Source organism: Bos mutus, chromosome 7, assembly GCF_027580195.1.
Source record: "Bos mutus isolate GX-2022 chromosome 7, NWIPB_WYAK_1.1, whole genome shotgun sequence".
NCBI classification, from domain to species: Eukaryota; Metazoa; Chordata; class Mammalia; order Artiodactyla; family Bovidae; genus Bos; species Bos mutus.
Window position 1 is genome coordinate 52,393,283 of NC_091623.1, and position 17,329 is coordinate 52,410,611.

The window sequence follows — 17,329 nt, forward strand, 5'->3', positions numbered from 1 at the left end:
CTTGTATTTTTCACCAGCCGCTAATTGGACTTTAGAGTTTCCTTCTGTCTTAAAAGTAGACGGCAGACCCCCCAGGGTTACCAATATGATCTGTGCCACTGAATCAAATCACACGTTCTCATACTGCATCCAAGAGCTTGCAGGTACGTCAGCCCTCCGTATCTGTAGGTTCTGCATCCGAGGACTCAACCCATTTGATTGGCGGTTGGTTGAATCCACAGATGTGAGACCTGAGGATATGGAGGCCTGCCTGTCAAGCACTTGAGAATATGCTTAGCCCACCTCTCTAAGAAGAATGACCTGCAGCTTATGGTGTTAGCAGACGGAGGCTGGGTTCTCACCTCAGCTTCCTGAGATGGTAAAAAGTGTCAGCTTTGGCACAAGACAGACCTCGAGTCTGATTGTATTCAGGCTGTGTCACCTCCGCTCTCTCCTCCGTCACAAGAAAAGCCCATCCTCTGTGTCTCCCTCAGAAGAGCTCTTGAAAACCTCAAATGCAAGTAATGCGAGTCTGGAGACTGAGGGGGAAGCCTGGCATGTTGTGAGTGCTAAGTTACTTCAGTCTGTCCGACTCATTTGCAACCCTATGGACTGTAGCCTGCCAGGCTCCTCTGTCCATGGGTTTCTCCAGGCAAGAATACTGGAGTAGATTTCCATGCCCTCCTCCAGGGGATCTTCCTGACCCAGGGATCGAACCTGCATCTCCTGCACTGGCAGGCGGTTCTTTATCACTGAGCCACCTGGGAAGTCCTGGAGCACCCATACTTGAGCACTCAGCCCCTTTCTAGACATGTGACCAAAAGCAAAGCATTCAGCCCCTTTGCTTTTGTGTCTACATCTACAACATGAGAGAACCACACACCCAGCCAGAGCTGAGGGGATCATGAGCATGGACCCAACTGCCCAACGCAGTTGTGTCTTATGATTTTTTTTTTCCCCCAGTCAGTGTTCTGGTGGTAAAGTGATGCAATCTGCCAGGGCCTGGAACCCCATCTCCTCCACCCCTGATAATCCTGCACAGTTCTGCACTGAGCCTTCCCCTTCAGTCTTAGATGAAACCCCAAGTTCCCCATGTGGAATTTAAATGATAGAAGGGAAGCTTCTAGTCCAGGGGGCTTGAAGCATGTGGCCAGCCACCTAGAAAGTTGTATTTGTGGCCCCGCATAAGTAGAGCCTGAGACGAGAATTGAATGCAAGGGATTTATCTGGAAGGTGACCCCAGGAAGCCTCATAAGAGAGAGAGGGAGTGAGACAGAGAAGGGAAGGCTGCCAGCACAGGGTGTCTTGTTGAGCAGCTTAGCAGTGCTGGCAACTGGAGTGCAGTTCCATGGAAGACCTCTGAGAGGCAGCAGAGATCACATACTCTGGTCATCTCACCCATGGTGAGGGAGCTGGGGTATTTGTCCCCCAGGGCTCATAAGCCATAATGAAGAGCTGCTCCCAAAGAAGCTGTTAATTACCCCCAACAAGGATGCTGCTACAGAACACCCCTGGGCAGAGTGACGAGGTTGCACAGTCAAATATGATTACATATGGGTAGGACCCTAGCAGCAGCTAAATACCCAAAAGTGCCTGTGGAAACTGAGTTCCTCTCAATCCTAAAACAACATCCATCTATTGAGAACCTGCATGCATGCATGCTTAGTCATGTCTGACTCTGCAACCCCATGGACTAGCCCGCCAGGCTCTTCTGTCCATGGGATTTTCCAGGCAAGAATACTGGCATGGGTTGCCATTTCCTCCTCCAGGAGACCTTCCCAACCCAGAGATCGAACCAGCATCTCCTGAGTCTCCTGCATTGGCAGGCAGATTTTTTACCACTGAACCACCTGGGAAGCCCTACTGTATACCAGACCCCACACTCAGTGACTCACACGCATTATCAGACTGTTGTTATACCCTTATGTTCCATAAGAGGGCCTTGAGGCCAAAGCAGTCCAACTCTGAGGACATTTGATTCATACATGCTAGAAGAATTTGATCCTGAGAAGCACGGCTCCAAAGCCCAGGTCCATCTCTGTGAGGCAGAGGGGCTGCTGCTGTGTGAGATGCTTAGGGGAGAAGCTGACTGTTTAGAATGGCGTCCAAGCTCTGTCCCACCCTCTGCTTTTGTGAGAATGCTGGGAAAGCCTGTGTTTAGCGTGGGTCCCACTGAACCTTGAGAGAAGAGCTATTTGAGCCACACCCTTAGATCCAGGCAGAGGTGCTTCCTCACTGTGGGCTCAAGCTGTGTGACATATTTCAGTGTTTTAACAGCAGCATACTATACCTGTGTCCCAGTTGCACCAAAATCCAGCCCAGGGATGTATCAGTCATGATAGATCAAATTAAGCTGCAGTAACAAACAGCCCCCATATTTCAGTTGCTCCAGTCAACAAAGGGTTTGTGGACACCCAGCAGGAGTGGAGCGGGGGTGGGGGAGCTGTTTGCCTTCAATTACTCAGAGATCCAGGCTCACGGAGCAGCTGCCACCTGGAGCAGCTGCCACCTGGAACACTGCTGGTCACCAGACCCAGGGTGAAGAGAGTTCTGGCGAGTACTGTGCTTGCCCAGAGGGGAATCCTGCTGCCTCTTGTTCACAACCCATTGGCTATAACTGGACTCACAGCCTTGTGTGTAACTAGATACACAAGGTGACCAGGAAACGGAGGCACAGAGAGGTTAAGTCATTGGCCCGCAGCCACATGGCTGGATGACAGTATAGCTGGGATGTGAGCCCAGAGGCCATTGTCTTAGCGAGTTTGCTATAAGCACAGTCCTGATTCAGCGTGGTCCTGTCCATGGACCCTGGATTGGCCCAGATTTGGGTTCAAATCCTGTTTCTTCACCTCTGTGATGCCTGAGGTGAGCAACTTTGCTCTCTGAGCCTCAGTTGCCTTGTATAAAACAGGTGATAAGCCTTCCCTCTGACGGTCTTTGCAAGGATCCCAATGACGTCAATTATGATGCATCCGAGGTCTCAGGGGAGCCTTGGAACTGCTGGAGAATCAAGGCACAGCCCAGAAGGGCAGCCCTGTCGCCCCTCGACCAGTGAGGCTGAAACAGCACCTGGAGGGGCCCCCCTCTGGGATCAAGCAAGCCATGGGAAGGCAGAGGGGGTCTCAGGGAGGGAGGGGGCACTCAGAGTACATGATATCTGAACAGCAAGGTACATTCTGCTGTTTGATTGACTGTAACTGTTCCGGGCACTCAGTCTGGTCTGCAGCTGTGCCTCTAATGGGCCCCCTGGGCTGGACATGGGGGCTAGCCCTGGAGCCCTGCGTTGGCATGTCTATCTTGTGGGTCCCCATTCTAGAATTATTTTCGCGATGCCTGGAACATCTTCGACTTTGTGACTGTTCTGGGCAGCATCACCGACATCCTCGTGACCGAGTTTGGGGTAAGTGTCCCGCCAGCTTCTCTCCGGGCAGTTCCTGGCTGGGCTGGGAGAGGTGAGGAGGAGGTCCCAGAGGAGCAGAGGGTCCCGACAGCCACAGCTGGGCAAGCCAGCACTTGACCTTGACCAAAGAGGGGTAAGCGGGGGCCCCCGGGATCAAGGCAGCCCTTCAGGGGGCTATGTGGGGAGACGGGGGTGTCCAAAGCCCCCAGCGCTGCAGTGTGAATTCCCTGCATCTTGGCTACTGATGTATGAATAGATACTGTGGGTAAGCTCATTGAGAAAACAAAGACACTTAAAGGATCTCAAGGCTGAGCCCTGCCCTCCAAACAGCACAGTGTTGAGGGTCCAAAGGGAACCAGCTTCAAGTCTATCCTGCTTGAACTAACCATCTTCTGGCTCATGGGCAGGAGGGAGCCACGGCTCTCAGGTTAATGGGGGAACACCCTTCCCAGGACTTTAGGAGGGTCCCCAGGACATGTGTCTTCCTGTATCCCCAGGCCTGGCAGGTTCCCAGTGTGGGGGTCTCTGGATGTAAGTGTGGTGGGCTGTGGGCCACATCGTCTTTCCCCCTTGTCTGGAAGATTCAGGGTCCCAGAGCTGCTGTCTCAGACCCCTTCCTTGGCCATTTGCCAGTGAGCCCAGGCTTGAGGGCCCTTGGGAGGCTGGGGGGAGGGTAGGAGATCCTCGCAGAGGAAGCAAAAGGGCAAAGAATGTCAGAGCCAAGGGCCAGGGGTAGTATCAACCTTGTCATAATAACAACAAAAATAAATGATAGGTGACAAGAATCATGCACTCACTGCATGCCAGGCTCTGTGCCAAGCGTTTTATGGATTAACTCATGGTTCAGGTTGGGAGGTTCAGGTTAGTAGGTTCAACTGAAGGGATCTGAAGGCAGAGACCACTCACCGGGCAGAAGGGAAGGAGCCCAGTCACCGTGAGGAGCTGTTGCCTGCCCAGGTGCTGAAGTCAGAGAGGGGCTACCTGGTGGAAACTGTGGGCACCGAGGGACGGAGCACCCACCAAAGGCAGGCCAAACCAGGCACAGATCATCAGCAGAAATACCCTACCCTTCTCTCCTCCCACCCTCTATCTCCTGCCACCCACTTCCACTGGCCAAACCCAGCCAGAAAGGAGCCAGGAGGCCGGAAAGCCAGGGCAATTCTCAGAACAGGCAGAGAACAGAGAGTAGACCTGGGTGGGGCGAGGCCCAAGGAAGAGGGTGTTGCCCCATTTCACAGATGAGGAAGCAGATGCTCAGGAAAATGAGGGACACACCTCAGGGCCTGCAGCCAGGCCTGGTGACTCCTGGGGGCACGGTGGTGCTCCCTGGGGCATCCCTAACTGAGCCCCTGGCAGAAAGGGATCATTTGGGCCCCTTTTCTGCCCTGTCAGCCTCGTACAACTGGGAAGCTCCACCAAAGAGGGACCATTCTCTAACCCATCTGCCAACACCCCCACCCAAGTGGTATTCTGGCCACAATTCCTTGCCTTCAGCTCCAGTGAACCCAAAGTTCCCCCTTCCCTCGTCTCAGCCCTGACACCTTCCTCTAGAGAGGTCATGCCCAGCTGGGGGCTATCCCCATTGGGGTACCTCCATCTGGCCACTGTCCTCTCCCTGGCAGAGAGCCAGAGCTTAGACCTCATTGTCTGTCTGAGGTTTTTAAGAGGTCTGGGCTCCTCCTGACAATCAAAATTATCTTGCCACCCACCCAAAGATAAGACAGCCTTGAACCAAAATCTCTCTGGATCAAGATCTTAGAAGAGGTGACCCACCACCCCAGTAGGGCAGGTAGAGGAAGTTGGTTGAAGCTCTGGTTGCCAGTAAGAGATCTGTAGGATTGGACCCCAGTGGCTTGTTCTCCCGACTACAAGATGTGGGAAGGAAGGATGGGGCATGGGATCCAATTCAGGGATGTCAGGACTGTTGTAGTAGTCAAACAGCCCTCCCTACAAGCTGTTTGACCTTGGGTAACTTGTATTACCTCTTCTCGTCCTGAATCTGGGACTAACCTTCATAACCAACCTCATCAGACCCTTGGAAGCCTCACGTTCACCCATGCATTCATAGAAGTGCACATTAAGCACCTGCTGTATGCCAGGCACTGGTAGAGTGCCGAGGACAGAGCAAAACAGACAAGAATGCCTGCCCCCGGAGGGCTGACACTCTAGGACAGGAGAGGGCAACTGTGAACAAATCAGACTGCTTGACGTAAAGTGCTTGGCACAGAACCAGCCAGGAATTAGTTCACGAATGGTGGTTATTATTATTGTTCTTGCTGTTATTACTGTGAATGAACTTGGGGTTGAGATCTGTTAGGCAGCACCCCAGCCCTGAATTCTAATCACTTGGTGGGAAAGATAGAGGGTGGGCATTTGGACCCTTTTACTTTTAGGAGGATAAACTCCCAACCTGGAGGCAGGGTGGGGATGGGCTGGGGGTGGGGGGTGGTCACCCTACTGAGCAAAGAGCCCTCAGCAGCCCCTTTCTGCCTCCCAGGTAAGCCCACTAGGTCTGAAGGCAGCGTTCAGCCAGGCTGAGGCAGGGGGAGCCAGACCACTGGGAGAGCAAGTCCCCAGGGTTTTGGGGGAGGGGGAGAGGGTGTGAGGCCCATTGGGCCTCAGCTGCGCCCCCAAGTGGCTGGGGTGACATGGGTTTGCCCTGCGTGCGATGGATAATGACTGTGTTTCTTGTCTTGTCTCTTTTCATGCCTGCTCTTTAAACTGTATATTGGCACAACGCCGTCTGAAAAACTCATCCAATCAAAATGCACTATGAAATTCATTTGTTCATCCATGACGTGGTCTGTGTGTTCATACACCAATGACTATCTCCCAACCCACCACCACCACCCCCACTCCCCGCCCGGGAACCGAAACCCATTGGTTTTTTGGCACTGGTTACAAATCAACCTAAAAAACGCTGAACACGCCTCCCCAACTGCCCCCGCCCGCCCGCTCCCCCTCCATCTTCAACATCTGCATCTAGAATCCGGTTGGTCTTACTTCTTTCTGAAGTCTAAATGCCTTACATTAACTGTGAACGCATCTTCTCGCATCAGCATTGCATGTCACGCCCTGGGCTTTTTAAACTTGGATTGCCTGATGCACCCTCCTATCCCCGCTGGGTCTGTCTGTCAGTCTCTCCAAACCCTCCTGACTTCCCTCCTCCCCTCATTCCCACAGTCTCTCTTCCTCTGGTTTTTATTGGGTTTCTGAGTTGGGGTTTTCTGTTGGGGTTGGTTTGTGTCTTCTGCAAAGAGAAGGATGGGTTTGCCCCCCAGGCAGCGCCTCCCCTAGGACAGGCTGGCTGGCTGCGTCTCCCACCCCATTCCTTACACACAGCCCTGTACTCAGAGCCCTCAGCCACTCTCTCAGCACTCCTGTCCCAGTTCAGCTCCATGGAGCCCCGGGGCCCCAGGAAATCTCCACCAGTCCCTTACCCCATTCCAAGCCCATGAGCTCTTCCGGTTTGAGGACCAGTGATGTGCATCTCCAAGTCTGATGGAGGAGGTCTGAGGGCCCTGCAGTGTGTGGGCAAAGAGGCTCAGGTGAGGCGGACACAAAAAAGCCAGGACTCAGGTCTTGCTGCTTCCAGGTGGGCCAGCCACCTGACGCCCTCTCCTGGAGCCCTGAGATGCAGGGGCTTCTGTCCCCCTCCCCCCACCCAGACATAGTCCCTATACACGCATGCTGTCTGCTCTTTCCTGTTCAGCCTCTGACTCTCCTCTCTTTCTCTCTGTCTCCCTTTGTCGCTGTCTCTGTCTCTCTTTCCCTTTCTCTTTTTTGCTCTTGCAGTCTTCCTGTCTTGATCCTCCCCCACCCACCCCCCCACACACACACACAGTCCCTCCCTTCTGTTATATCCATCCACCCTGCACACACCCGCACCCCCACCCCGGATGCCCCGTCTCCGTCTCTCCCTCGCCTAACTTATTCGGCTCCCTACATAACTGCACACTCCTCCCTCTGTTCAATCCCACTTGGGGACTTCCCTGGTAGTCCAGTGGCTAAGATTCTGTGCCCCAAGTGCAGGGGGCCTGGGTTCAATCCCTGGTCAGGGAACTAAGATCCCACATGCCACAACTGAAAGATCCCACAGGCTGCAGCTAAGACGTGGTGCAGCCAAACAAATAAATAAGTATTTTAAAAAGAGAGAGAGAGAAGAAGTCCCACCTGCCTCTGCCCCTCCCCCACCCTCCCCTGAGCGCCTTTGAAGGATGCCTCTCAATGGCATCTTTGCACCAGGATCTCCTCTCCCCTGCTAGTTAGCCATACATAAGCACTCACCCACTAGATACTTAATGAACCCCAATTCAGTGCCCCAGATTGGGGGGTTGGATAGAGGCAGACACCATCACTGCCCCCTCCCCCATCGCATCACCTAGTCGTGTAGTGAGGGGGGGGAGGGTAGGCATTGGTCAAATAAGCCCTGAAACACACTTGAAATTTAACTGTGTTGCACGCTGAAGTATAAACAGTGTTAACAAGGTGGAGAGGGGGAGAAAAGGGCATTGGAGGCCCAGGATAGCACATGCAAAGGTCCTGGGGCAGATCAGAGCATGCAGGGCCAGGGTCTTCAAGTGAGAGGATGTGGCTAGAGCAAAGAGTGGAGGAAGGCTGATCTGGAAAAAGTGAAGAGGTCAGAAGGGGACAGGACTGGGCCTTGTTGTGGGGGTCTGGGAGGATCTGGAGCAGAGGAGGTGTGGTAGGAAGTGTGGTTACACCAGACGCTGCAGCTGCAGAGCAGGGAGTAGGAAGGCAGGGGGCTGGGCTGGAAGTGAGCACCAGGAATCCCAGTGAGAGATGACATCAGAAGAGGGAGGGAACAATCGGAGGACTGGCCATCTGAGCAGGGGCCTCTCCAGGACCTGGAGATGGGTCGGGTCTGGGCTGGGGGTAGACAGAAACACCTCGAGGGTTTGAGTCTGGCTTGAACCATGAGACAGAAGTTAGGGAATGCCAGGAGAGGGTCAGGTAATGGGAAGAGCACAGGTGTGGGCACAGTAGGCTTGACGGGCACCCTGGAAGAAGTCAGGTAGGCAGGTGGTTATGGGAGCTGGATTCCCAGGCAAGATCTGGGCTGGAGATGGGGTCTTCAAGTGGCAGGATTTCTCTGGAGCACTGAGGTCAGTGGTTCCCACGTCCTTCTAAGCACTCACATCCCCTGCACACAGCAAGCCTTCCAGGGCCTGCATCCCTCCCCTTCAGCCTAGAACCAGGAAGCACTAGGCAGGGTTGGAGGAGAGGACTGATCCTTCGCGGCTGTGGACAGAAAGATGGAAACTAGGAAGAAGGAAGTCAGAAGTTCTGCAGGTACTTGAAGGACTCTATGCAGACCCAGGGGGAGATAGAAGAATGGATGAGGGCAAACTAGAAACTTCCCCTGTCCTGTCACCCAGACCTCTTTCACCTCTACCCCCTCCCCCGCCCCCTGTGTGTCTCCTCTCTCCCTGGCTCAAAGAAGGGCAGCATGCTCTCTGCACGCGTCTCCCGGCAAAGCCCCCTTGCTTCTCCTGCATGGTGGCAGCTCCCACCCCCTGCTCTGCCCCCAGCCCCCAGAGGCTGCTTCCAGGGCCTGTCTGCCTTTGCATGAATCCACATGTTATGCCCCGCTCCATGAAGGGATGGCTCGTACTCTGGGGGGTGGGTGGGAGGGGACTGGGGACACCTGGGCCGTCGGCCCTGGTCCCAAATGGGTGGCCGAGCAGGGCTGGGAGTCAGGTCCACAGGGCACGGAGGGTGACTTTCAGTCAAGCTGGGTTGGGAGGGTTTATTTAAGGCACTCGAGACATTCTCATTCTGGTTGGGCCCCGTGTGGTCAGGGTAGGAGCCCCATACCCCTCCTCCATCCTAAATGTCTACCTAAGGGTCAACTGATATGTTCCAGAGAGCATCCCAGACTTTTCTGGCAAACCCAGAGGCCTCTTACCATCTTTAGAAATTCCTTGAACCACCCCTCCCATTCCTGCCTCTCATCTCCCAGGCCAGAATTAGCTAGATCCAGTGTCTGGGAAACCCCCAAGAAGCACTAGATAGATTGCCCATATAATTCATTGTCCAAACTTTTGAGGCCAAAAGGGTCGCTGAAAAGGGGGCAACCTGAATGACCACCCCTGTGCCATTTGTGGGGTGAGGGCTAGGCCAGTTTTGACGCTGCTACATGGCCTTATCTAGAGCTTCTCCTAGTCCCCTGGTGGCCCCTCTGCTTCCAACCCACTGATGAGTGGTGGTTTCTGGGCCTGCCTAAAATGCCTCATACCACAAATACCTCTGGTCCCCAAGCAGATACCAGAAGCCAGGAAACCCGTTCCATTTCTAGGAACCTTGGTGAACTGGAGGACACGTGGCCTGCTTCAAGGCAGGCGGCCACATCTAAGCCTCAAGTAACTGCTACCAGCAGAAGCAGCCTCAGGATGGCCCAAAAGGCAGATTTGAGGGCAAAAATCTGACTTAAATGGGCAACTATTTTTAATTTCTAAAAGAAAACTCCTTGGGCCCAACAAAATAGTTTCCTTGGCCAGATTTGGTCCATGCGTGACTTCCAGTCTCTGGCACCCCAGCAGCACCCTTGAAGCCCCAGCAGGCAAGCCCCTGGACAGTCACGTGGCAACCATCTAGTCACCGAGACCCAACAGCCCTGTCTCCCCACCCCCACCCCACCCGGGGTTCTGGCTCGGGAGGGAGGAACTAGAGGCAGTGACTGCCTTTGAGCAGAGGCAGGGTCCACCCAGGGAGGTCCTGCGGGCAGGGACAGCCTCACCTCCCGGCCCCCAGCACCAGCCCCTCGGTGGACTTGGGCTGATGGCGAGCTCACCCACCCACGGGCGCTGCGCACTTCCTGCTTCCCGCAGGCCTGGTCCCGCGCTACTCCACCCAGTCCCAGAAGCTGAGAAGCCATCCCTGAGAGGGGGGAAAGGGCCCCAAATGCATCTTCTCCGACTCAGCGGGCAGCGAGGACTCGCCCTGCAGCCGAACAGCCCCAGCTCCCTCCCGTCCTCCCCATTCCCGCTCGCCAAGGGGGTAAGAAAAGATGCTCTTCCGCTTCTCCGATTGGCTCAAGCCGCTGCTCCTCTTGGCCGTGGGGTGAGGTCAGGGCGGGCAGGAGCGGGTGGGCAGCTCGGCAGGGCAGGGTGCCCGGTGAGTCCCACGACAGATGCATTTCTGGCCCGGAGCATAACATGCCCTCGGAACCCGCACATGTCCACCAGGCCTGAGCGTGCTGGCTGCCCCCACCCCGCCCTGGTGTTTGTGCATCGTACACGTGTGATGGATTCGGCAACTTGACCCGCTTGTGTCCTATCGTCTCAGTGCATTTGGTTGTTGGGAGAAACAAAAACCATCTCGATTTTTTTCCTGATTGGATGATTCGGATATATTTTCTTTCCTTGTTCTTTTGTTATTTCTTCCCCACCCCACCCACCCCCATTCCTTTCTCTTCCTTCCTTTTTCTTTCCTTTCCCCTTTGCGGATGGGGCTGGCAGGGAGGGTTTATGCTTTTGAGTTGATGCCTTTTCCTCCCTCTCACCCTTTCTCCTCCCCATCCCCTACTTCATTTTTTTGAGTTTTTTTCCTCCGCACCATTGCATTAATAGAGCTTTCTCTCCTCTCCCTCCTTATTTGGGGTCTGGCTTGCTTTTTCCTGTTGGTTGGCTTCATGTAGGGGCCTCTGTGAGTGGTGACAGCTCTGAGCCCCTGGGGGTGGGTGAATGGTCACCCCTCTTTCTCCATCTCCCCAGAATAACTTCATCAACTTGAGCTTCCTCCGCCTCTTCCGAGCTGCCCGGCTCATCAAACTCCTCCGTCAGGGTTACACCATCCGAATTCTTCTCTGGACCTTTGTGCAGTCCTTCAAGGTGAGCCCCAGCCCCTGCCCCTGCCCCTGCCAGGCTAAGAAGAAAAATCAGGATCTCTCCCCCACCCTCACCCCCCTGCCTGCTCTGGTTGAATCTAGAAATCATGTGGAAATGCCTTTATTAATATCATATACCTTACTGGGAATGTGTTATATGCAGGACTCTTTTCTAACTTCCTGCCCCCGGTATGTCTTGAGGGCTCCAAAGGGAATCTCCCAGAGCCACCAAAGATGCCTATCATCCCTGGCACCACTGGCAGCATGCGGCCACCCAACCTGCGGGGGTTGAGCACTGGGACCAGTGAGGGAAACAGCATGGGTAAGGGGCACCCAGCACTATTCTTCATTGCCTTCCTTCCCACCAGGCCCTGCCCTATGTCTGTCTACTGATTGCCATGCTTTTTTTCATCTACGCCATCATTGGGATGCAGGTGAGTGCCAGCCCCCTAATGTTCCGAGAGCACTCCCAAGGAGGGCCACCCCGCTTAGGTAGGGGTGGGTTAGGGGAGCCCGTTTCAGAGAGGCATCACTGTAGGTTGAGTGGAGTTTTTCTGAAGCTTCTGGCACCCATGGCCACTCCTAGTCATCATTATCTAATTCCCCAGGTGTTTGGCAACATTGGCATCGATGTGGAGGACGAGGACAGTGATGAAGATGAATTCCAAATCACTGAGCACAATAACTTCCGGACCTTCTTCCAGGCCCTCATGCTTCTCTTCCGGTGAGGCAGGGGCACGCTTTTATCCTTCTCTTCCAGTGGTGGGCGTGTCCTCGTCTTTCTCTTCCGGTGGGGGCGTGCCCTCTACCTTTTGTTCCACTGAGCTTTGGGGTGGGTGTGGAGCGGCCCAAAGACCCTAACAGGGCAGAAGCTGAAAGCCCTGGGATGCAAGCATGAAGGCATTTTTCAGGGATTAGCTCATAGAATCTTCTTGAGGATCCTGTCAAGGGATTCTTGGCAACTGCACCTAACAGATGAGAAAACATTCTTACAGACTCTAAATAGACCGCTGAGGCTTGGTTCTTAATTCTGATTGCACTTAGGGTTCCTTCCTTCATTCATCAGAGGTTTATTGAGCACTTGTTGTATTTACTGCTGTAAATACTGAGAACAAAGCAGAGACAACATTCTCTGCCCTCTGAATGCTTATATTTCCATAGGGGAGGCAGACAATCAGTAATCTAATCATAGAAGGCAGGAGGAGAAGGAGAAGACAGTGGATGAGATGGTTGGATGGCATCACCAACTCGGTGGACATGAGTTTGAGCAAGCTCAAGAGAGAGTTGGTGATGGACAGGAAGGCCTGGTGTGCTACAGTCCATGGGGTCACAAAGAGTCAGACACGACTGAGCGAGTGAACTGAACTGAATTATAAAGGATATTATGAGGGAAAGAGGATATGGTAAGATTAAGGATATTATAAGATTAAGGGGGGAAAGGAAGCATGAAAGAACAAGTAATGTATGATTGCACTTACATGAGGTACCCAAAATGGGCAAATTCTTAGGGAAAAAACTATTCAATATCAATATTGTCAGGGGCTGGGGAAGAGGAGCAGTGTAGTTAGTGTTTAATGGGATACAAGTTTTCAGTTTGGGAGGATAAAATGGTTCTGGAGATGGATAGTGCTAATGGTTGCACAGCATTCTAAATGTGCTTCAGTTCATTCAGTCACTCAGTCCTGTCTGACTCTTTGCAACCCCATGGACTGCAGCATGCCGGGCTTCCCTGTCCATTCCCAACTCCCAGAGCTTGCTCAAACTCATGTCCATCGAGTGGGTGATGCCATCCAACCATCTCATCCTCTGTCTCCCCCTTCTCCTCCTGCCTTCAATCTTTCTCATCATCAGGGTCTTTTCCAGTGAGTCAGTTCTTCTCATCAAGTGGCCATAGTATTGGAGCTTAGCTTCAGCATCAATCCTTCCAATGAATATTTGGGACTGATTTCTTTTAGGATGGACTGGTTTGATCTCCTTTCAGTCCAAGGGACTCTCAAGAGTCTTCTCCAACACCACACAGTTCAAAAGCATCAATTCTTCGACGTTCAGCTAAATGTGCTTATTACCATTGAATTATACACTTAAATGTTTAAGATTATAATATTTATGTATATTTTGTCACAAGTATTTTCTCATTTAATAACAACCAAAAGAAAGAAATGGAGGCATAATGGGTCTTGCCTCCCTTGAGGGAGATGATATTTGAGCAAAATAGTTGAGGAAGGGAGCCATGTGGATATCTGGGGAAGGGCAGTTCAGGTGGAGGGCATGATACGTGCAAAGGTCCTGAGGCAGGAGCACAGCTGTCATGTTGGAGGACAAGGAACCCAATGCACCTGGAGCAGAGTAATCTAGGGAGAAAGAAATAAGAAATGACAGTCACCTAGAGAGAGGGAAGTTTCTAAAACATATCTGTATCTCCAAGCCAGTTCACTTTAATACCAAGTCTGTGGGAGTGGGGGGCATTGGCATCAGCATTTTAAAAAAACATTCTCCTTGGGCTTTAAGGCACAGCCAAGGATGAGAATTCCTCCCCCTCTCTAGGCTCAAAGAGGAGAAAAAGTGATTTACCTGGGACCCAAACCCACATCAGTCCAGCTCCAGAGCTTAAGTGTTTAACCTTAGCACTCTGCCTCCCTGGGAGTAGGTGTTGGTTGTCCAGGGCTGCATATCCAGGTCACTGATGCCCCCTCTCTTCCTCAGGAGTGCCACTGGGGAGGCTTGGCACAACATCATGCTTTCCTGCCTCAGCGGGAAACCCTGTGATAAGAACTCTGGCATCCTGACTCACGAATGCGGCAATGAATTTGCTTATTTTTACTTCGTTTCCTTCATCTTCCTCTGCTCGTTTCTGGTGAGTCCGTGGACATGTGTAGGAAAGCTTCCTAGACCTCAGGGGTGTGAATTCTCTGGAATGTGGCTGTCACACACTTTTTACCTCCAAGACTTCTCTGGACCAGCCCTCGATTAGGTTAACCAGGGTTTCTCACCCATGACACTCGTGACATTGGGGGCTGGATCATTCTCCGATGAAAGCTGTTCTGTGCCTGCTCGCATCCCTGGCCTTGGTCCGCTAGATGACAGTAGCTCATACCCCGCCACTCTCCCAGCTGTGACAACCAAAGATGTCTCCAGACATTATCAAGTATCCCCTAAAGGAGGGAGCAGAATCTCCCCCCTTTTGAGACCTGCTGTGTATGCTGAGAGAAAAACTAACGGAGCTCAGAGCTTGCCCCAGCTCCCATCTAGTTGAGCTGTAGGAGACTCCCACCTGCCCTCTGAAAGGTGTGTGCCTTCCTCTATATGATCAGGAGGCAGGAAAAAGTCAGCCACGTGAACATTCTCTGGAGGCTGTGGGGCTTTGCAAAAAAACTGAAAGGTTTTCACTAGTAAAAGATGAATTTGTTAAAAGGAGGAATCTCCTCAGACCTGAGAATATAATTCACTGTCAGACTGCAAAAAGGAACTAGGAATTAAAATATACATATCAGGAACCTGCATCCTGTTCTGTCTTTCTCTCTCTCTCTCTGGGGTCTCATCTCAGCAAATCTTTTCTGTTTTCCGTTCTTCCTGGAATGGTTTGAGCACAGTCAGAAGAATTGAAATGATCTAGGTATTTCAGGCAGAGGGGATTTAATATAGGGATTGGCTACACAGGGTTGAAAGGGCAAACAGATAACGCTGACGTCACCAGGGATTAACCGTGGCAGGAAGGCCAGGGCTGGGGTATTAAAAGGAAAAGAGGGTGTTGACAGCCAACTCAGCCACCATGGCACCCCTGCCCTGGCACCCTGGCTGTATGCTGCCCCCAGACAACTGAAGACAGTGTTCTGTGGCTGCTGTCACAAAGAACCACAAACTTGATGGCTGAGAACAACAAAAATTGATCCTGCCACAGTTCTGGAGGCTAGAAGCCTGGCCGTGGTGTTGGCAGAGCCATGATCCCTCCAGAGCAGTTAGGAGAGGATCCTTCCTGGCCTGCCGCTTCTGATGGCCACAGGTGTTCCTTGACTTGTGGCAGCATCTCCCCAGTCACTGGCTCTGTCCTCACATGGTCGTCTTCATGTGTGACTGTGTCCAGACTTCCCTCTTATGAGGACAGCAGTCATATGGAATTTAGCCCACCTTGATCCAGTGTGATCTCATCTTAAACTGACAATGAGAGTACAAAGACCATTTTTTCCAAATAAAGTCACATTCGCAGGAACTGGGGGCCAGGATTTGAATGTATCTCATGGGGACACAGTTCAGTCCACAACACAGAGCCATGTGGGAAGCAGAAGGAGTCTCCTCTCCTCCTAGTCTCTCCTCCCCAGGTTGGCCTCCCTCCCACTCGTGGCTCCTGCTGGCAGGATATAAGCTGCCCAAGGAGTATGGGAGCTATTGTATTCAGACCCCAGCCCAAACACCAGCATCTCTCAGCAAAAGCCCAACACATCCACTCTCTTCAGACCAGCAGCCTCACACTGAGATACCCGCAGGCTAGGTCTCAAAGCATCCCCCACCCACCCCGAGTCCAGTGGCAACAGCCATTGACCTGGACGGTCCACTGTTATTGCTGTTGTTTGGTTGCCAAGTTGTGTCCAACTCTTGCAACGCCATGGACTGTAGCCCTCCAGGCTCCTCTGTCCATGGGATTTCCCAGACAAGAATACTGGAATGGATTGCCATTTCCTTCTCCCGGGGATCTTCCCGACCCAGGAATCAAACCCACGTCTCAGCATTGGCAGGCAGTTTCTTTACCACTGAGCTTCCAGGGCCCAGAGGGACCGTTGCCCAGTGTCAGATTCCCAAAAGAGAGTCTGAATGGGCCATCCTGGCTCCTGCTCAAATAGCCACCATTGTCTTAGTAGCTGTGGGTTCATAGGGAGACACATTCATACTACAGCCCATCTGGGAAGGGCAGGCACCCTAGAAGACATCTACTGCCCTTGACCATCAGCCCCTAAGAGGCAGGAGCTTTTGTTTTGTTCACTGCTGCATCCCCAACACCTGGACAGGGACTGGCACACAGTACGTGCTCAATCAGTGTCATGAAATGATGAACTGAAGTTAGGGACACCTAGAAATAGAGCTCGGAGAAGGCAATGGCACCCCACTCCAGTACTCTTGCCTGGAAAATCCCATGGACAGAGGAGCCTGGTAGGCTGCAGTCCATGGGGTCGCCAAGAGTTGGACACGACTGAGCGACTTCACTTTCGCTTTTCACTTTCACGCATTGGAGAAGGAAATGGCAACCCACTCCCATGTTCTTGCCTGGAGAATCCCAGGGACGGGGGAGCCTGGTGGGCTGCTGTCTATGGGGTCGCACAGAGTCGGACACAACTGAAGCGACTTAGCAGCAGCAGCAGCAGCAGAAATACATCTTATATAGTAAGCACCTACTATGTTTACATCTGCACATTTGCTTCATACCTACTATGCGCCAGGCCTTATGCTAGGTACTGGGGATATAAGGAGAGAACATGTTTCTCTCAGTTTGCAGGGGTGCTGGGCAGACAAGTCAGCAGACAGTAATGGTATAATCTGATATGTGGTTTGATAGGGAAGACAGAGTGAGAGAAAGATTTCTCCCCCTGAGGGCCACTCAGGGACGGTGAGCAGGACTTAGACCACATATTGATCAAATTGGTTGCATATAGGGACTTCCCGGTAGTCCAGTGGTTAAGACTTCACCTCTGTAATGCAGGGGATGCAGGTTCAATCCCTGGTCAGGGAGCTACAATCCCTCATGCCTTGCAACCAAAAATCCAAAACATAAAACAGAAGCAATATTGTAACAAATTCACTAAAGACTTTTAAATGGTCTACATAAAAAAAAAAAAAAACACTTTAAAATTGGCTGCAAGTAACAGAAATTCAACTGAAACTGACGTAAGTGAAATACACAGTTCACTAACTTATACTGCTGAAAAGTCCAGATGAGGCTGGGTCCGGGCAATAGCAGACCCTGTCCTCTTTGCTGTTTTCCTCCACTCTGGCTTTATTCTCAGACTTTCTTCCTGTGGAGGGAAGATGGCTGCCAGAGTGCCAGCAAAAATCCCAAGGAAGTCTCTCATTTGCTACTCTGGGTCACGTGCTCCTCCCTAACCAATCACAAG

At 52.4% G+C, this 17,329-nt stretch overlaps 1 protein-coding gene across 1 annotated transcript in view; it reads left to right on the forward strand.

Moving 5' to 3' along the window:
• CACNA1A (calcium voltage-gated channel subunit alpha1 A) overlaps positions 1–17,329 on the forward strand; it is a 253,453-nt gene that overhangs the window by 212,857 nt on the left and 23,267 nt on the right. Inside the window, 5 exon segments of the mRNA XM_070373554.1 lie at positions 3,296–3,379; positions 11,116–11,232; positions 11,597–11,662; positions 11,837–11,952; positions 13,932–14,082. Coding sequence (XP_070229655.1) covers positions 3,296–3,379; positions 11,116–11,232; positions 11,597–11,662; positions 11,837–11,952; positions 13,932–14,082 — 534 coding nt within the window.